This window comes from Sinocyclocheilus grahami, unplaced genomic scaffold, assembly GCF_001515645.1.
Source record: "Sinocyclocheilus grahami isolate Dianchi unplaced genomic scaffold, SAMN03320097.WGS_v1.1 scaffold25.1, whole genome shotgun sequence".
Classification (NCBI taxonomy): Eukaryota; Metazoa; Chordata; class Actinopteri; order Cypriniformes; family Cyprinidae; genus Sinocyclocheilus; species Sinocyclocheilus grahami.
The window spans coordinates 3,953,598-3,974,302 of record NW_015505204.1 but is presented as its reverse complement, the minus strand read 5'-3'; the positions used below and the strand labels follow the sequence as shown (position 1 = coordinate 3,974,302).

The window sequence follows — 20,705 nt, the reverse complement described above, 5'->3', positions numbered from 1 at the left end:
CATAGAAGTAAAGGGGATTCGGGAATGCCAAAGGCCAAAGATGCCTGACCCAATGAATTGTTAAACAAATGATATTAAATAAAGAAGCGAAAAAGTAAGAAAACGCGTGAAAACAAGAGGCTAAAAGTGACAAGAGAGCAGACCGGCTTGAGAGTGTGTGCACAGTAGCTTTTTCTGAACTGATTTTGCCAGCCAAAGACTGAGTTTGCATATAGGAACAGCTAACAGCAGGGACATTGCATCTGCAATGTATTCTCTGGCATGAGAAGAAAGCAGAGACACTGGCAAGGCCTCTGCACACTACCTGAAACCACGGATGCAGGATGAGGGTAACTTTCTTTGCTAATTGCTTTGGCACAGTGGCACTTTCCATCGCTAGTGCGACAGATTTGAGACTAAATTAATCTGAAAGCAGTCTGAGTCATATCCGATTAAACTTAATGTGTGCAGGATATGAAACTGTGGCATTTTATGTGGCATTCAAATAAAGACAGTAGAAAGAAGGGGGGGGGGAGGAAAAAGTAATAATTGCTGCCAGCTAAAACGGCCAGGGAATTTAAATACTCCCACATCCACTATAGGATTTGGTGCCAAATTGTACAAAGCAAACATTTAAAAGACATAAAACTCGCATCCGAGCTTCCAGGCAACTATTGTGGTTTCAATGGGGATATTAGTTTATCCTCAATTCAATGAGGAATTGATAACAATAATCACTAGGTTATTTGAGTTGTTTGAAGTAAAACACAATAACAAGCTTCTAACTGAATCATTATTCTCTTGAACACAGACAATGTTTTGAAATCCGTTAGATCTCAATACAAACAATACACTGGAAAGTTTAATACGTCTTTATTTTTTCTTCAATACAGGTAAATAAACTGCCATGAAAGATGTTTGTAAAAAAAAAAAAAAAAGACTGCACATCTTTAGGTTTATTTTGCATACGTGTTAACCTGTTTCTGAAACGGTGTGGGTTTACAGAATTATAGGTAAAAGGAAAAATACACAGTAATCACTATACTACTCAAATGCTGCCATATAGATTGTCATGCTTTGATGACCTTCAACTATAAAATGCTTAATCTGTAAAAATGCTAACTAAAAATGATCAGCTCGTCACAGCCAGGAGTTCTGTAGATGTCAGTGTCTTGCTGTGTGTGTGAGAGTGTGAGAGAGTTCCCTGAATACTGTGTGGTCGAGCAATGACAGGTAAATCAGGTGACAGTCTGGCGGCTGAACAGCTCGATGGTGACCGCGCTGAGGAACACTGGGATGCTCTTCTGATGGAAGAGATGCAGATCTACCAGTCCAGTTAGAGTGCGGGAAAAATCAGTCTCCAACAGCTGCATGCTGCCCACTGGACCAGTAGACTGGAGAGAGAGAGAGAGAGAGAGAGAGAGAGAGAGAGACGGGAGAGAGGTCTGTTTAAACATTTGTAACTTGACACAGACTACAAACAAATCAAAGTAGCAAGCACCAAATAAAACAACTTCAACTGCAAAGGTAGAGTAACAAACAAAAAAAGTTAACAAGTTTAAGTCAAACAAAACATCACAAACAGTCGAACAAACTACTACTGGTGGCTAACTAAGTCACTACCTAACTAGCTAACAGCCAATGGCTCATCATTAAAATTCACTAAACTAACTAGTCATTTAGGTTTATATCAAGCTGTGAGTAATAATAATCTCTGCGTAAGCAGAAGACACAAACCAACAAACTGCTGCTACATAACTAGTTACTAGCTACGGTCACTAACTACTAACAGGAACTAAGTAACAAGTGTCACTAAAACTAAGTCAAACACTGTTTATGTCAAACTGTCAGTAATGATAAGCTCTGAGTAAGTGATAGACACAAACCAATTAACTAGCTGATACTCCATAGTTAAAACAGGAACCAAGTAACATAACTAACTAAAACTAACATTCACCAAGTCAACTTTCAAGTAATGATAAGCTCTGACTAAGAAATAGACAAACCAACAAACTACTTTGACTATTTTTTTTAAAAACTAATAGTCTCTAACTAACTAACTAACTAACAAAAGTTACTAAAACTAACTAACATTCACCAAATTGTTTGGGTTTATGTCAAGCTGTAATGATAAGCACTTAGTAAGAAATAGAAACAAACCAACTAATAGCTACTACTAACTAGTTAAAAAAAATCAGTCACTAACAGGAACTAAGTAACAAAAGTCACTAAAACCTACTAATCAACATTCCCCAATTCGAACATTGTTTGACACACTAAAATGTTGTTTACCTGTGTATACTAGTTAACTAACTAGCTAACCAACTAATAGTCTCTCCTAAACAGCTTGCATTGAGTAACAAAATTCACTCAAACACTGTTTGAGTTTTATTTATGTCAGACATTGAGTCATATTATCCCATATAATATGAAGCCAAACGCACAATAAAACGCTCTGTTTCTCTGTATGCATACATCCCTCAAAAAGTTCAAAGAAAAAAAGCAGTGAGTCTGTGATTAATTGCTTGCCCAGAGTAGAACCAAAAGGGAGCAAACACAAAATGAGGGCATCAATGCACAATGGTGCTTTCCATGTCAAATCTTTTTAAGTCTGACCTCCATAAGGAGAAGTTAGCGTCAAATATATTTTACATTTAGAGGGCTCGAGAAAAGAGGGCTCTCAGTAAAGATTTATTCTTTTTTTTGCAGTTTTCTGTGATTTATGAAGCACCGTAATAGCATTCCTGCCTCATAACACCAAAGCACCCCCTCGACACCAGACCTTCTAATACCTGTCCCAGCAAACCGGGCGCATATGAAAATGCCTCTCCTTTGTCTCCAACTTGGTTTTGTTTCCTATTTTCCCAGATCACATTTTAATAAAAGGTCAGCCGGTATTTTTTCACTCTCTTTTTGAGATGGAGTTATTCAGATTGTGACCTTATCAATGTGTTTTTGTATTGCCAACGCCACAAAAGGGCGTTATGAACAATATTTGACCTTTTGGCTAACAACAAGTTTGTGTTGATGTTAAAACCTTCCCTGAAGTCCACATGAGAGAAAAGACAAAGACTATTATAAAATGAGAGAAAAATGATTGACTTGGGGAACAGTTGGGAAAACAGACAATGGTAGAAGTTTTCAAATTAGTATCGTTTCTATTGCTGCTTCTTCATCTTTCCATTCTCCACGGACACCCAGTTATTTTGGCATTCCCAACACTGTCAAGCTAAAATCCGTCAAACTCGCGTAACTTCATGCAATGGCATCTCCTGCTGAGCTTTCTTTCTAGAGGACCAACTCCTTCCATCTCGTTTCCTCACTTCTAAGAGTTTGTAAAATGGAGCGTTTGGACCGAAGGGGTGTGAAGTGAATAATTACACTATTTTGCATTTGACCCAAACAGCTGTTTTCTCTCTAAGGATGTAAAAAGGGATGCATATTAACAGTTTACACCATATTGAAGAGAAAGAAGGGGAGAAAAAGACAGACAGAGATGGAAAAAGAAAAATATGCTTGCCTAGACTTTGCTCAAGATGCATTTCTGTACATGGAGTGACACCTGTAATGACTCAGCCTTCAGGAGCTTCCAGGGACTTACACTGTAACAGCCTATATATCTCCTGACAAATCCAGAGAGAATCACACACACCACGAAACGCCACCAGCACAAACACCAAATACATACACAGCCAAGAAAAGTAAAAAACAGCTGGTCTCAGGAGGAGATGTTACAATATACATTCTGTCTGAAGCCATCAATCCACACACACACTGAAGTAGTTCTCTGCACCACTCGTACTACAGCAGAACAAAAAATCTATACCTATGTTTAATGTTTAAGAATTTTAAATGTTGTTGAGAGTCTGAATGAGAGAAAAAATACTGGGCACCACAAGCAATATTCTAATTATGTGTCCTTGCAACACAAAACTACACAAAAATACTGTTTTTACCAGTGTAGTACGATTCACAAACAAATGTTTGTGCATCAGACTATTTCAATAAAATGGTCAAAAAGACTGAAGAACTTTAACATCTGAATCACTATCATACTGATCAGGTGTTTATATGACAATGTGAAGTTATACAGCTATTCAGTTGTTGTTACTGCATTGTAATTTAAAATAAAAAACAAAACTTAATTTTTAAATATTAATAAAATTAATCTCCCTTCATTTTAAGGTCCAGTTTTCACTATTAACAAACCATTAAATATGACTTTTGCCTCAATAAACTCCTAATTTGTTGCTTATTAATAGTTAATAAGGTAGTTGTTAAATTTAGGTATTGGATAGGATTAGGGATGTAGAATGTGGTCATGCAGAATGTGCTTTCTAAGTACTAATAAACAGCCAATATGTTAATAATAGGTATGCTAATAAGCAACTAGTTAATAGTAAGAGAATTGGTCCGAATACTAAAGTGCTACCAAAACATAGTACTGGTAAGTTGGAAGAACTTAAACACACACACACACACACAAAACAGCTGAAGTAATACGAAGTTTGCAACGAGCCAAGAAAGCACGTACACACAAACAAATTTATGATCCAGTTGAATCTTTGAGTCGTCTGCTGGTGCGAGAGCACCCCGCCGAGCTTAAAGAGAGGAAACGGGAAGCTGTCATTGCGTCGAGTGTGAGGCGGAGGTGTGTGAAGAGCAGTAATTGGCTGTTAAATTAGCTTTATCTACTGATTAGGCAGATGTATAATTAGCCAACTGCTCCTTGCTAATGGCACATCGTGCTTTACCACATCCATGACATGAGATACAGCACATGCACTGCAGATAAAAAGCTACATTAGCTACTAAATTGCACACTAAATTTGGCATATTTAGACTAGGAAACAAACATTTTAGAAGTACAAAATGGGCACAAAAAAGTATTATGACATTATATGACATGCCACAATGTATGTCACTGTATTAAATAATAATAATAAAAAAAGATAAAAAAATCAAAATTAAGCTAGGTGCCACATTTGTAACATTTTGATGTATTAGTTGTAATGATACAATTGCTACAGTAATGATAGTTTTGATATAATACATGTAATATGATCTGAATATTTTCATAAGTACTTATGAATTGGACTTCACTTAGTTTTTTCCCCCCAGAAATATATTCACAAGAAAAAGGCTGCTGCTTTGACGAATGTAAGGCAGTTTGTTAGAAAAACAACAGATGTGTTTAGAGGGGAAAAGCTCCATTTATGATGTCACTGACAACAGATGCAATATATCTAGTGTCTTTCTAAGAAATTCTGAAAATATGACATGCCAATTTTTCTCCATTTCGCAGATGTGGCTTTGATAGTGAAGTTCTTGGTGTCCATGAAGACATGCAGACTGTTGATTTAAGATGTAATTTATTTTGTAGTACCTGCATGCCCAAAATCAAACTGAACTTGACTGAAACAAATATCTTTAAAAGTATGAAAATGTAGGTTTAACAATAACTGCAAACACAATTGGTCCCAAACCAGCTACATTAATTTAAATAAATACATTTTGCCTACTTTATTTATTTATTTAATAAAATAGTATATAGTAATAGTACTATTTAATAGTATTTAGAAATTTCTCATAACTGGGATACAGGAAATTAGATCCACAAATCATATAAAATTAGCATCTATATGTAGCCATAAAAAAACATGCTAACAGTAATGTGAAATGTGAATGCAACTATTTTCCTTGCACTTATGCCATGAATTTGAAATGTGGAAAGAAAAAAACATGGATAAAAGGTTCATTGGCATTCTTGTTAGTGCAACATTTCTGCTGTATCTAGAGCGAGTGCTTTATGATCTACTAACTGAATGAGCGTCAGCCAAGGGACTGCGGGAAGGACCGCCTCTCCAACTGGAGGAGAGAAGATGTAATTGAATAATCAGAAATACGCAAATGAAAAACAAAAAGGTTTCAATTTAAATGCAGATTTTGACATTTTACCTTGGATGAAAAATAAGAAAAAAAAGGACAGCAGAATGAGTGATTATTAGGTTCTGGACCAAAGTAGAAAAAAAAAACACTGTGATTCTCCTTTGAAAAAACGTACCATCTCTCTCTCTCTCTCTATAAATAAATATATAAAAAGCGCTTTGAGTGCCTAGAAAAGTGCTATATAAATGTAATGAATTTAATTAATTATATACATATTGGTCTATTTATGTTTTCTGCTATATGCTTAATAGAGCATATAGAAATGAGAGTTACAGTACAGCAAACACAAGACTTCACCCACCATCTGTGAGAAACCGCACAAGAACAACATAAAACGCAGAGAAGAACATCTGTGGATTAGACTGCGAGACAACGAGAGAAGAACAGATAATGGTTTCCTCACCAGTTAATCTCAACTTTCTTAAACTTCATTTCTACTTTGTAATTTACCATGAACACAAAATAGCTGGCTGAAATGTCTGAACATAGTGACTGGATTTGAACTACGTGATAAACGTAAGTAGGCATCTCTTCCCTTTGTCCCACAGACATGTATGATAAAAAATAGTGCAGCATTAATACCACAAAGTGGATTATCACATGATTGATGATAAAAACAAGCTGGGGGGAAAAAATCACATGATAAAAACACGTAGCAACCGGATACAGGGTATCTGAAGGATTTCTAAAATCAAATTTAAGACGTGCACAAATAAAATTAATACCATATAAGCAGGAGATATCTATGGTATCATATCAAACTTTAAAATGACTGTACAAAGCATGATTTACAGTTCAGATACAAGTTTTCTACTATATTCCTCTACTATATTCTTAATTTTCTTTTTCATCTTCTATGAAACTGTCAGATCTTCTCTCGTCTGATTTAAAAACTTTTTTCTTTATTTGCATCTCTCAGTCACAACAGTTGTGAAACATTCTCTTGCCTGAGTGTTTCTGTATCCTCAGTCTAAGCAAATTAAAATGCATCAGTACAAAGAGCTTGCTGTCCTTACAAACCTCTTTCCCCATGATACTCCACCACACACAAACAACTTCTGCTGTCATGACAGGCTAACATGACGGCTGACATATGCTTTATGAACGGAGAGAGAACTAGAAGGAATAAAAGCGAGCGTGGGTCTGGGAAAGAATGTCAAACGGAATAGAACTCAAACTCTGTCAGGAAACTTTCCACTCGACAGCTGTGATGGACAGAGATGATGTCTGCTAGTTTAGGCATTCGATCTTCAATAGACTCTGCAGTCTTTAGGGATCAAATCAAACCCCCATCCACTCAGAACATTTCATGTTCTCACTAGAACACAAGAGAGAGCTCATGCGTGAGCACACGCTGTATGTTTAGCTGAATCTATAAACATGTTCCGCATGGATTGCTCTTGACCAGATGTTCTGAGAAATCACAGACAGTATGTCAAATCCTTGTTAAGGCCTGAAATCACACTTGTATGGAGTTTTTTTTTTTTGCATCAAAAAAGAAGAATATGAAAATGAGAAGGTTAGCAGGTCAAATTTACTTTAAAATCCCATGGAATTATCTGACATGATATGCAAATAGGATAGAAAATGGCACATTTTATATTCAGTCTTCCCACCTTTTGACCAATGAATTTCCATAAGGACTTTTGTACCTTGTACAGATATTCTTGAAGAACAAATAGATGAAAGACTTTACAACGGAGCATAAAAAAGGATAAATAAATACATGAATATTAAGTAAAAAAAAAAACATAGGAAAAAAAAATCTTGTTACTAATTTTTATTAAAATTTTAAACAATAATAAATATATAGTATATAGTGTATATATACATACACTACCATTCAAAAGTTTGGGATCAGTAAGATTTTTAATATTTTTACTGAAGTTTCTTGTGCTCATCAAGGCTGTATTTATTTGATCAGAAATACAGAAAAAAACACTGTTATTTTGTGAAATATTATTGCAATTTAAAATAAGTTTTTATTTTAATATACTTTAAAATATAATTTATTCTTGTGATCAAAGCTGAATTTTCAGCATCATTACTCCAGTCTTCAGTGTCACATGATCCTTCAGAAATCATTCTATTATGCTGATTTATTATTATCAATGTTGGAAACAGTTGTGCTTCTTCATGTTTTTTGGAACTTGCGATACTTTTTTCAGGACTCTTTTATGAATATAAAAATTAAAAAACAGCATTTATTCAAAATGGAAATCTTATGTTACAATATACACTACCGTTCAAAAGTTTAGAGTCAGTACATTTTTTTATTTATGTTTAGCAAGAAATTAATACTCCTGTTCAGCATTACACATTAATTACATTTAAAGTAGAGAGCATAAAGACATTTATAATGTTACAAAAGATTTGTTTGATTTATTATTATCAATGTTGGAAACAGTTGTGCTGCTTCATGTTTTTTGGAACTTGCGATACTTTTTTTCAGGACTCTTTTATGAATATAAAAATTAAAAAACAGCATTTATTCAAAATGGAAATCTTGTGTTACAATATACACTACCATTCAAAAGTTTAGAGTCAGTACATTTTTTTATTTTTATTTTTTTAAGTAATGAATACTTTTATTCAGCAAGGATGTGGTAAATGGATAAAGTGATAGTAAAGACGCATATTGTTAGAAAATATTTTAATTTTAAATAAATGCTGTTCTTTAACTTTTTATTCATAAAAGAATCCAGAAAAAAGTATCACAGTTTCCAAAAAAAACAACATGAAGCAGCACAACTGTTTCCAACATTGATAATAAACCAGCATATTATACTGATTTCTGAAGGATCATGTGACACTGAAGACTGGAGTAATGTTGAAAATTCAGCTTTGATCACAGAAATAAATTACATTTTAAAGTATATTAAAACAGAAAAACAATATTAGAAATTAAAATAATCTCACAATATTAGTTTTTTTTCTGTATTTTTGATCAAATAAATACAGCCTTGATGAGCACAAGAGACTCCATTAAAAACATTTGACATCTTACTGATCCCAAACTTTTGAACGGCAGTGTCACACACACACATATATATATATATATAGTTATATATAATTTGTAAAACTCCCGATATAAAATTCCAATAAACAAATATTAACTACAGAAATTTCCATACATAAAATATTACATATTGAAACTCTGGAATATTTTTTTTGTCCAAGATATTTTTGACCTTCAATGAGTTTAGAAATCACAGATTGTCTGATTCTAGAGAGGTTCTAGAAAGCATTTGATTAGCACAAAAGAAGTAAATTTTAAATCTATATGTAGCTGCTATTTTTGTCAAATTTTAGGAATAGGGTGGCATGCAGATGACCTCAAAAGCAAATACACATGGTGCAAAAGTTCCATAACTTTAACTATGATTTCATGGGGTGTTTAAGTCTACATATTTCACATGTATGACATCGAGAGCTAAGGAAAGCAATAAATATAATAATCACTGGTGTGTTGGAAGTAGTTCAAGGCACCACAGTGGATCCATGAAATTATTTCAGAGTTCAAGCTGTGAATGCAAATGTTATTGGTCAATACAGGATAGAAAGTAGTTCAGTCTGAAAAAGAGAAACTCGTCCAAAACACAGCAGTAGTGAACCTGATTAAACAGTCCACAACAGTGTATTGACTGTGGCTGGGCAGGCAGGAGGAGACTGAGATTCACTTCTTCAAATCAACTGCACAGGCAGGGTCCAAAATTAACTTTGCCACACCTGCTAATGGTGGGTGACTTGATCAAATTTCCCAGCCGTTATTACTTCCTACCTGCCATAAAAATGTAGTTTGCACTGTTTTAAAATTAAATAATAATAAAAAAGTGTCTACATGCTGTGTGTATCTTTTTCTCCCTATTTTGTGGCTTAATACAAAAAAATAAAATCCACATATATGTTACCACATAGAGAAGAAAATCTTAAAGAGTCCTCTGACAGAGGCAGGGTTGCAAATTTGATTGCCGGGAATGCTTCAACAAAGGCAAAAACAAAAACAACAACAACAACGACGAGATTAACAAAGTTATAGAATATTTGCAATAAAAGTTGCATTAACTGATTTTTGCAGGACACTTGCAAGTTCATCTATATCTATCAAAGCTATTTTATCTTTTGGAGCTCATCTCCAAAATCTATAAATGACTTAAGACCCTCAAAAATAGACTTCAAATTCAAAAGTGCAGCTGCTCATAAGTAAATGATCCGGAGAATGATTTGAAAGAAAATTTATTGACCCTGCAAAGTGAACTTTACGCCTTTGATTTATTGTCATAAATTAGAGCATGTACTGTTACCAGTTCTCTGAAGTTCCCTCACTACATGTGCTCTCTTGCAAACATATTCTTGATTTCACTCTCATTAATAGCTCATCAGTGAGTTTAATCAGCGAGTCCATCAAAAGGTGTAATCATCCCCTGATTGGACGAGAGGAAATGCCAGAACGCTGATCAAAACACACACAGAGACACCTGCCGTTCCAACGTCGACAATCAGAGCGGCCTTACTGTTACCATGGAGATTATCAAAGCTGGAATCTTCGTCATCCTAACCTTTGAGGTTAAAGCAAGACACCAGCAAAGGTTAACACAGGGACACATTTAACTGTCAGTGTGTGTAGGCTCAGAGGATGACATTTGTGAAGCCATTATAAAGGCTATGTGGATGCTTAACATAATGAATACAGGTCAACGCTTGAGACACAGCAATCGGCTATGAACTTTAAGTGAATCCTAGTCTTATTTGAATAGAAAACTGTTGATAATTAAGCATCAACAGTTTCATTTCAAATATTACAAATTTATGCAAATAACTTTCTCACATATGCAAGTGACTATTTCTCTAGGTGTAGGGATTTGAACAAATCCCTAAATGCACATATTAAATTTCAGCATGCAACTCTTTGTGCTATGAACATGGACACATCAAACCATGTTACCTATTGAAAAGTGGTTTGCTGTTGTGCTGTTTTATAAACGATTGGAGACCAATGTGTGGTTGACCAATATGGATTTTCTTTGATGACTGATAAATAAACGGCTAAATAAAATGGCTTATATCCCACAATTTAAAGACAGCAAATAACACATGCAATGAAAGTGATATTTATTTTATGCAATATTTACCAAAAAATGTGAAGAAATTATTTTAATATGAATCAATTTGAAAAATGTGAACTTGATAAAAATCTTTGAAATAAACATTTGTATTTCATATAGAAATTTCTTTATTCTGTAATCCTTTTAGACCATATTTCACACAAAAAAAAGGCAAATATAGGCTGATATATCAGCCTGGGCATATTGGCTGAGCACTATTGGAGAAAATATTTTCATCTGGCAGGTAAATACGTAAGCCAGATGTACATTATCCTGCTTATTACACAGCTACTTGCCAAATAAGTAAATATTTACACACAAAATATTGATATGAGACAAAGCAGCTGCGAAGAAAAACAGTTCAAACAGCTTTGAGCCTAGACAAAGTTCAGACAAGATGGACATTTAAGGCATAGAGTCAGATCACTAATTACACAGCTTTTGACCACAAAAATTAAGACAAGGGCATAAAATGTTATCTTACCTATTTAATATTCTGAATCCATTACAGTGTACAAAACAATCATTCTGGCAAGAAGACAAACACTTCAACAATATTACCGCAGGCCTGCTACAAAAATAATATGGAAGTCCTCTGGTGTCATTTTACAGTAAATAGAGTTGATAACTGAGGCGCAAGATGATAGCAGCTGCGTTTGGATGAAAGTAGAAAGAATGTGGTGGTGTGATATGAAAGATGTAACAGAAGAGCCGGCCTCAAACACCCGGATGAGTACTAAGTTATTCAGAATCGCTAATGAATACGGTTGATATTGATATTGGGGAATAACACACTTCGGAATGTTGCGACTGACCAATCAGAATCAAGCATTCTAGAGAGCCGTGTAATAAAACTGGCAACCACCTACAAACAGACCAGAAAACCCTAGCAATGCCCTGGCAAACAGAACACTAGAATCGTGGCTGGAAGTTTAGCATAGGCAAGCACCACTCACTTCAATTGTGCATCCAATTTGTGCATCAAATAATGCACAAATCAAGTTATATTTCAGTGGTTACAGAGAGACATACATTTTTTTGGCCCCCTACACCTAGCACATTTCATTCCCTGATGTGACTCAAATAGGCAGACAGGGCTTTGAAGAGTTTAAAAAGCGGACTTGATGCCCTGTTCCAATAACACCCACGCAAAAGCATATTTCCGCCATGAATAGAGTGAGAGCTCTCACGACCAATGTGCTCTTATGCTAAACACTGCAACGAACAAAGAACGTTTTGTCAAAGCTGCACAATGACTATGGTGCTCCGTGTGCTGGGAATAGACTGTCCACTAAAATTATAAGCACGCTAGACAGAATGGAGCCTTTTCTGTTCCATTCAGTTTATGTTTTCATCCCTCTGAGTAGAGACATACAGCACGGCTTAAATATTGCAGATAAAAGGAAATTTTGACTTTTTTCCTATCCGTGCTTTGAAGGTACATTTATTTATTGGGGACAAAATGTTAGATAAAGGATGAAATTAATGTAATATTATGTGAAAACAGAAGCTGTATGGTACTAACCAAATGTACCCACCATCAAAGCACAGAGACACTAATTACCGCAAAGATGAGAGGACACAGAGTATATAGTGTTCCTTTGATGGAACTGTCCATGTTATTGCTATGCTCATGAAAAATGCAAAAGTAATATAGAACTGGATTTTCACATTTTCAGAGAAAAAGCTTGCTGCAGTGATAAGGTGTTCTACATGGTTGCTGAGGTGTTACAATGCAGTTGACAAGGCGTTCCAAATGGTTACTTTAACATTGTTTACAGTTGCTTTACATTCTAAGTTATTATTTTTTATTATATTTAAGGGATAATGCACGGCTAGCTGTGCATTAAACGATTTTAATGAACAAAGTGGAGGCCAAGAACCTGCATGGTTGCCTCTGCGAAGTGGATTAAAATCGTTTAATGCACAGCTAGCCGTGTTTCACATTTTCAGAGAAAAAGCTTGCTGCAGTGATAAGGTGTTCTACATGGTTGCTGAGGTGTTACAATGCAGTTGACAATGCGTTCCAAATGGTTACTTTAACATTGTTTACAGTTGCTTTACATTCTAAGTTATTATTTTCTATTATATTTAAGGGATAATGCACGGCTAGCTGTGCATTAAACGATTTTAATGAACAAAGTGGAGGCCAAGAACCTGCATGGTTGCCTCTGCGAAGTGGATTAAAATCGTTTAATGCACAGCTAGCCGTGCATTATCCCGCTTATACCATGGTTATTTGACAGCATTGACAAGTTAAAGCTGTTAATGATGTTCCCAGCACAATATTTGACTGGAAGGGTAAAAATTACGGTTATTTTCATCAGTTACGACTCGTTAGTGCTAGCATTCTTCCCGCTTCAAATCAGACACAGAGATGAAATAGTGTGGCAAGATCACATTTATTTGAATTAATTTTAGCATTTATTTTAATTAATTATTGATAGAGAGAGAGAGAAAAAGAGAAAGACAGTTGTGTGTGCGTTGCCTGCGTCTGCACGCCTTATACCATAGTATAATTTGAAAATATAATTGTGACGAGTGGGAGCGGAGTGAGGCCGGTGGAGTGAAAGATAATGAGGGACACCTGTGCCACTGACGGTTATTTTCATCAGTTACGACTCGTTAGTGCTAGCATTCTTCCCGCTTCAAATCAGACACAGAGATGAAATAGTGTGGCAAGATCACATTTATTTGAATTAATTTTAGCATTTATTTTAATTAATTATTGATCGAGAGAGAGAGAGAGAAAAAGAGAAAGACAGTTGTGTGTGCGTTGCCTGCGTCTGCACGCCTTATACCATAGTATAATTTGAAAATATAATTGTGACGAGTGGGAGCGGAGTGAGGCCGGTGGAGTGAAAGATAATGAGGGACACCTGTGCCACTCACCGGTCTCGAGTCCCACGGAGGAGCTCCGGAAGGATAAAAGGAGGAGTGACGACAGTGAAGGACGAGAGAGGACCAGGCCTGAACTATTTATGTTGTTTTAGTTCTGTGCGTGGCAGTCGTCCGTGAGGGGCTGTCAAGCTATTTTCAGTTTTGTGTTTATTTTGATATTAAATTACGTTAAAATGATCATCGGCTCCCACCTCCTCCTTCCCGATCTACGAACGTTGTTACATTGTTGCCAAACCCGGGAAGAAGGTTTTAATCCCTAAACTAGTTTTTACTAGTTTAAACTAGTTCAAAGATTGTGGCATCATTGTGACACTTTCTTTACTGGCTCATGTTTTCTACTTTATTCCTCTTTTAATTGTGACCATTGATTGAGTATTTTCTCTGCCTGGCTCCCTGTTGAGATGAGCTCAGCAGGGAAAGAGGCTGATTGGTTTTGCGTCTGAGAAACTTCTGATTACTACTGGAGCTGAAAACATAGCTGAGGGCAGCAATCCCGGCGACCAACCTGGCCTGACAACAACTGAAACCGAGTTAGGAGACGATAAGAAAGAATGGCAAAATAACTGCAAATCACTGCTGGGCAATGAAGCGGATGCTTCCATAGGTGGCGGCTGTTTTCAGATAAACACTGGAGAGCTAAAATTAAACTGCCAGATACTGTGATTGAGGGTTATGGTTAAATCTATGTGTGCGTGTCTGCAAATCGAAACTTTGCAGTTATTTTCATGTCAAATCCCTGTCAAAGAGTGGCTTCGAGGTTGTCAGATTTTACCAGCAAAACAAAATTGAGTATGCATAATTATGGACATGTATTTGTTCGGTTTCCGAACTGTTTATTCACGCTTAAATTATAATTACATGAATATGGTTAACGACTGTTATTCTCATGTTGACATGGCATGTAAACTGTTGAAACATGGCATTTAGAAGCTCTTTGAAGGAAAATCGATTTATGGGAATTACGGGCAAATAAAACTTAAATATGAGGCCTTTGGGTCAGTTTTATCACGTGTCAAATATCAACGAGTTCATACTATGATCATGAATGATTTAACCTCTGAACAAGAGCGATATCTGCATTTTTTACAGTAGCAAAAAAGCTATCCCACTATAAAAAAAACAATCTAAAGTCTCAATCTTTTATTCAAAATGTTTTTGAACAAGATTATATTGTCAGATTACTGACTTTATTTAATCTCTAAATAAATACTCTATATAAAAAAAAAAAAAAAAAAAAAAAAAAAACTTAAGCATTTTCAGTGCTTCAAGTGAATTTAAGCATTAAAATACCATGGTCTGCCTGAATACGCAATTCTGATTGGCTGGCAGGTATGCATTAAAACTCTTTAATGCACAGGTAGTTCCAAGTCAGTTTAATCAGCATTCTATATTAATGTGCTGCTTTAATTGATGCACACAAACCCACAGAGAGAGAGAGAGATTGAGAGAAAGGGAGAGTGAGAGTTGGAGATCGCAGATTTCACTGCACGCACACACACACACACACTTGCCAATGCTTCTCCGCGACTTTTATTAATAAAATAGCCTAGATACTAGGTCGCTACATTATATTCCTCAGCAACAAGGTGTAAAACCGCTGTTTTTTAAGTAACACAGTTTCATTGTTTGTAGAGAGACGCGCGGACAAAGGTAACGCACACACAACTGTCATCTCTCTCTCTCTCTCGATTGATAATTAATTCAAATAAATGCTATAATTCATTCAAATAAATGTGATCTTACCGCACTATTTCATCTCTGTGTCTGATTTGAAGCACGCTTTGTGTCGGGTGGTTCTTGGCTTCCACATCGTGCCTTAAAATTGTTTAATGCACAGATAGCCATGCACCCTTACGTAATGTACAGTATAAAAAACTTAAACAAAATGGCTTGATATTTGGTGTAGATTACACCTATTAAATTGTTCCTGTTTTTTTTTTTTAATGACTTTGGGAGTGTTAAGATGACAGCAAATAAAATCTAAATATAAAAATAGGGACATTTAGCATGCACAATTAAATATTAGTATTAAAAAAATGTATCAATACCAATAAACCAAAATGCATTCTTATGCAAGTCTTTACAAACATATACAACAATTTCTACTGGACCAGTATGTGCTTTGGCCTCTGGTTTAGAAAAGTTAAATTACTAAAAAAAGAGATTGTTTTCTGAACACAGTTTCTTGCCTACCCAGAATGCCCTTATCTAATTTCATAAGCAATAAGTCTACGATGAGTCCAAGCTAACATGACGTTAAGATGATACTCCATATGTTCTCAATCAATACAAACTGGTTTATCTGCAGGAGTCGCCCGCAACTAGAATTAACAGCTGGACTGAAGTTTGCCTCAGATTCAGTTACTGTATTGAGCCACTGCAAAGCCTGATAATGCAGTAAACCAAAAGGGCTTCGAAGAAAAATATATACCCGTAACATTTGGTTGACTCTCTTCACGGTCACACTGAGAGGATAACCAGGTTTCATTATATAAAGAAAATGGACAAGTAGAGGACAAAATCTGTTCTAAACCACTAACCCTAAGTATTAGCTAAACTTTGGAGAGTAACTCGCCCTGCACCATTTGTCCAAGAGACATGAACATTATCTCATATAGTGTGGCTCGATGAGAGGTGTGCCATTACTTTTCCAAGTTATTATTGGACTAGCAAACAATAAAATAGGTGACAAAAAAGTCCTACAGACATTGAAGAACCCAAATCAGAATATCAAAGCAACCTTATAGCAATTCAGTACACAGTATTACACAGCTGATTATAATCACTCTGCACTGTAATAATAATGAACACGATTATCCGTAAAATTAAAAAATAACAGATAAGATAAACTCATGCAAAATGCACTTATTAGGATTAAAAACGTCATTTTTTCTTTTTGTGTCCCCTGCGAGTATTTTCTAACATCATGATTTACAGTGACTGATGAAAGTAATGAAAGAAAAGCTCAGAACAGTATTAACGTCAACTCTAATTAAAAACTTTACTCACATCTGCTGAAACTATTAACCATGGTTAAACATGAAACTAATGAACAGAGAGACAGCAGTTGTCTCCGAAGTTTAACTTCAAGGCTCATTGATCTGAATTCAACTATGAAAAAAAGTTTAAACCTTTGAACAGTCATTTGTTTCTATGTTTTATAAAGCATTTCATGCATATTTCTTTGTCTGTTAATACTCAGCACTCAATGCCAACATGCTTTGCTTAAAATTACAATCAATGTGTCACAACTGACAGATTACAACACATTAGAAAAGACCATAAAATCTTATTGGAGTGTTTGTGTGTGAATGGTAACATCTGAATGTCTGTGATTGTGTGTGTCTGTGTAACTCAAGGTTAACAAATATTGACAGTGAATTATCTTCAGCAGAAGGGCCACAGGTGGCTTCAACAGGCCTAATTTCACAGGCAAAGACAAAACGCACACAAACAGACTAGACTGCCTTATTCATATGATAGCAAGCTGCTAAAAATCTGAATTGAATTCTATATTAAAAGCACTGCTATACTACAGAAATATAGTGATTTCAAAGTCAAGTACAAGAATTTGTTTCAAGTTAAAGCAATTGATTAAATGCACACATAAATGTAAAAGTAAACAGAAATAGCTAAGACAAGCCCTCACTCCTCTAACCTTCGTTCAAGTCAACAGTTCTGGGATCTGGTTCTCTCAAGGTAATGTAATTACACGCTTGCTCTTGTAGTTATTAATTTCCCGAAGAGGTGATTAGCAATTAGCTTCATTTAGGCAATTGAAAAGTCAGTGTGCTCTTTAAATATATGTAGCCTTCAATGAACGTTCTCAACTTTATGAGGGTGAAAGTGCCACGTACAAACTATTTATCTACTTGTGAAAATCTACATTAATGTTAAAATTTGGGACACTTTCCAAATGTCATTTAACAGTACTGAAGAGTGGGCTGAACAATGCGGCTTTTTGCGAGTGTCATTCAGTTGGCAAGACAAAATATTCCAGGATTCTTGCTATTAACTGAATATATATATTTAAAAAAAAATTTTTTTTTTTTTAAACCTTTTGTCAAAGGGTAAGTTGAGAATCATTGGGGAATACAGGTGCATCTCAATAAATTAGAATGTCGTGGAAAAGTTCATTTCAGCAATTCAACTCAAATTGTGAAACTCGTGTATTAAATAAATTCAATGCACACAGACTGAAGTAGTTTAAGTAGTTTGGTTATTTTAATTGTGATGATTTCTGTGTGCAATGAATTTAGTTAATACACGAGTTTCACAATTTGAGTTGAATTATTGAAATAAATGAACTTTTCCACGACATTCTAATTTATTGAGATGCACCTGTATACACATTTTATTAAATTAGATAGAAAAGCATTCAATATTCAGTACATTTACATTTGATACAGGCTTTTTTTTGCCTCCAGTTACATAAAACAATTGAAGTGAAATACTGAAGCCAGCAATCATCGGGGATGCAAGCAAGTTGGCATTAACATATGCTTCCTCAATCAGTATTTCAACAGTGGTGGAAACTATTACAGATAAATCTTTCATAGGTACGATGACAAAAAAAAACATTAACCTACTGAAGCGCTGAAAATCCAGTTAATCCCACATTATCTGTCCCATTTTGACTCCCTGTTTTGCATGTAATAACATCTGGAAGTGCTGCTATATGATCACGCAAAAACGGATTGCATTTCAGTCTCGGTTCTCCAGGTTGTTAGAAGTAATCTTTTTTTTTTTTCAGAGAGCCACAAAGTGCAGACTAATTTACATATTCTTAACATTTGGAGTAACGTCACACATTTTTCTGTATGGAATGTACCTCTGCACTTCTATTTCTTAGACGGACAGTCTGATAGATAGAAACTTTATTCATCCCCAAGGGGACATTCAGTACACCCAGGCAAACTGTGACAAAGAGAAGGACACCAGATATTGAGTCGCATATTCATTGCCATCATTTAAAGCATGAGTGCAAAAGCTGAGTCATCATAAGAGTTTGATAAAAAGTGCTTATGCGAATATCATATAAATTATTGATGTCATGACACACCCGCTAGCTTTTTAAAACTACTTTTAAACAGAACAGCTGTGGACTCTGTATTTAAGTATAAAATATAGGCTGCAGCATGCAGACACAAACTAAATTTGGCAATTTAACAACTTTATTTCTTTTAACAAAATTCATCAGACCGGCACAGAAAATCCCATAAATGTTCTTACAACTTAAATTAAAAAATATAATAATTTGAGAGTTTTTTCCAGAAAATACTGATTGTGATTACTTGGCATATGTAATCAATTTTTCATCTGAATAACTAATTTTCTAACCAGCTAACAAACCTAGAAGGAACCAAAACATAGTTATTTAAACTTTTTAACAATAAATAAAAAATAACTATGCACCGATTAAAAGTTCAAAAGATATTTCATTCTCATTAAAACGTTATTGATTGCTTGAAACATTAAAGGGAGAAGAATTTCAAAGTTGTTCTTTGATTCTTTGGGGATCAAATCATAACTAAAGCATTCCTCTAGTGCACTTGTCTAACATTTGGGGGGAGGGGAGAGACTGGGATTTCACTAATTTATCTTCAAGTGCCCATTCTTTAAAAAAATCCAATGGTGATTATATTGAAAAAAAAAAAAAGAGAATAATGAACCAGCTTTCCTAAATGCAGTGCACATAACGCTTATTGTGATCAAATTTCAGACATTTTGTAATATTGTGCCCACTTAATAGGCCATTACAGTTTGCCAAACAAATTACTACAACTTCTTAGATAAATTGTTTTTTCCTTGACTGGTCGCAACTGAAATGCTATTAGTGCTCTCTAGTAAGCAAACACAACTGCAAGTGAATCATGTCCTCTTGGATCCGGGTTAGTTCACCCAAAAAAAAATAAATAAATCTGTTGTTAATGCTGAACATGTGTCATTCCACTCCTATAAGACCTTTGTTTATCTTTAGAACATAAATTAAGATATTTTTGATGAAATCCGAGTACAGTCATTCATGAAACTTTCAAGGTTTTTTCACATTCAAGGTCCAGAACGGTAGGAAAGACATCAAGTAATCCATGTCATTAAGGTTGCGTCCGAAAGCCTAGACAGCTGACTTGCTGCCTCGCTGCATTATGAGGCAATGCCTTTGCAGGCAGCGTTTTTGCATGAAGGCACCTCATGAAACTGATTTCGGACAGGCTTCTGAGGCAGCGAAACGGTTTAATGATCTACAACAAAATAGAACGAGTTTTGATTATAACTAAACAAATATTTAATTATTATAATACAGATTTCTCGCTAGAAATAACATCAAAAGTGCAAAAAGTTAATTAGAAACATACATTTACACACAAACTGACCACCAAACGCAACTTTCAGACGCCATCTTTATATTTTTTTTATCTATCTCAACAGTCACGGAATGGAAGGAACGCACAGGATTGTGGGATATCAAAGGCAGTGAAGGATACATCTATGGTGCCTTCAAAATTCGATCAGAAGAAGGTACCTCCATAGACAGGAAGTGCAGCAGAATTTGGATTCGGACATGCCTTGATGCCTTCCTGCCTTGAAATGCTGCCTCCGAAGACAGCATTTTAGAGCTTTCGGTTGAAATCGCATCATATGACCCCCCTTTTAATGACATGAGTGCTTTTTTTTTTTTTTGCACAAAAAACCCCCAAAAAACTTATTTTCCACTTTATTTCCAAAAATATTTTTCAAACATGTGTTGTGGTACTCTAGTGAACACTCATT

General features: G+C 35.3%; 1 protein-coding gene across 1 annotated transcript in view; it reads right to left on the bottom strand.

The window, feature by feature from the left end:
* Positions 1 to 852: 852 nt before the first annotated feature.
* The window catches only part of mad1l1 (mitotic arrest deficient 1 like 1), a 98,414-nt gene continuing 78,561 nt past the window's right edge, over positions 853 to 20,705 (bottom strand). The window contains exon 18 of the mRNA XM_016249466.1: positions 853 to 1,373. Within this exon, the coding sequence (XP_016104952.1) occupies positions 1,218 to 1,373 (156 nt within the window). The 3' untranslated portion in view covers positions 853 to 1,217. The remainder of the gene's footprint in view (positions 1,374 to 20,705) is intronic.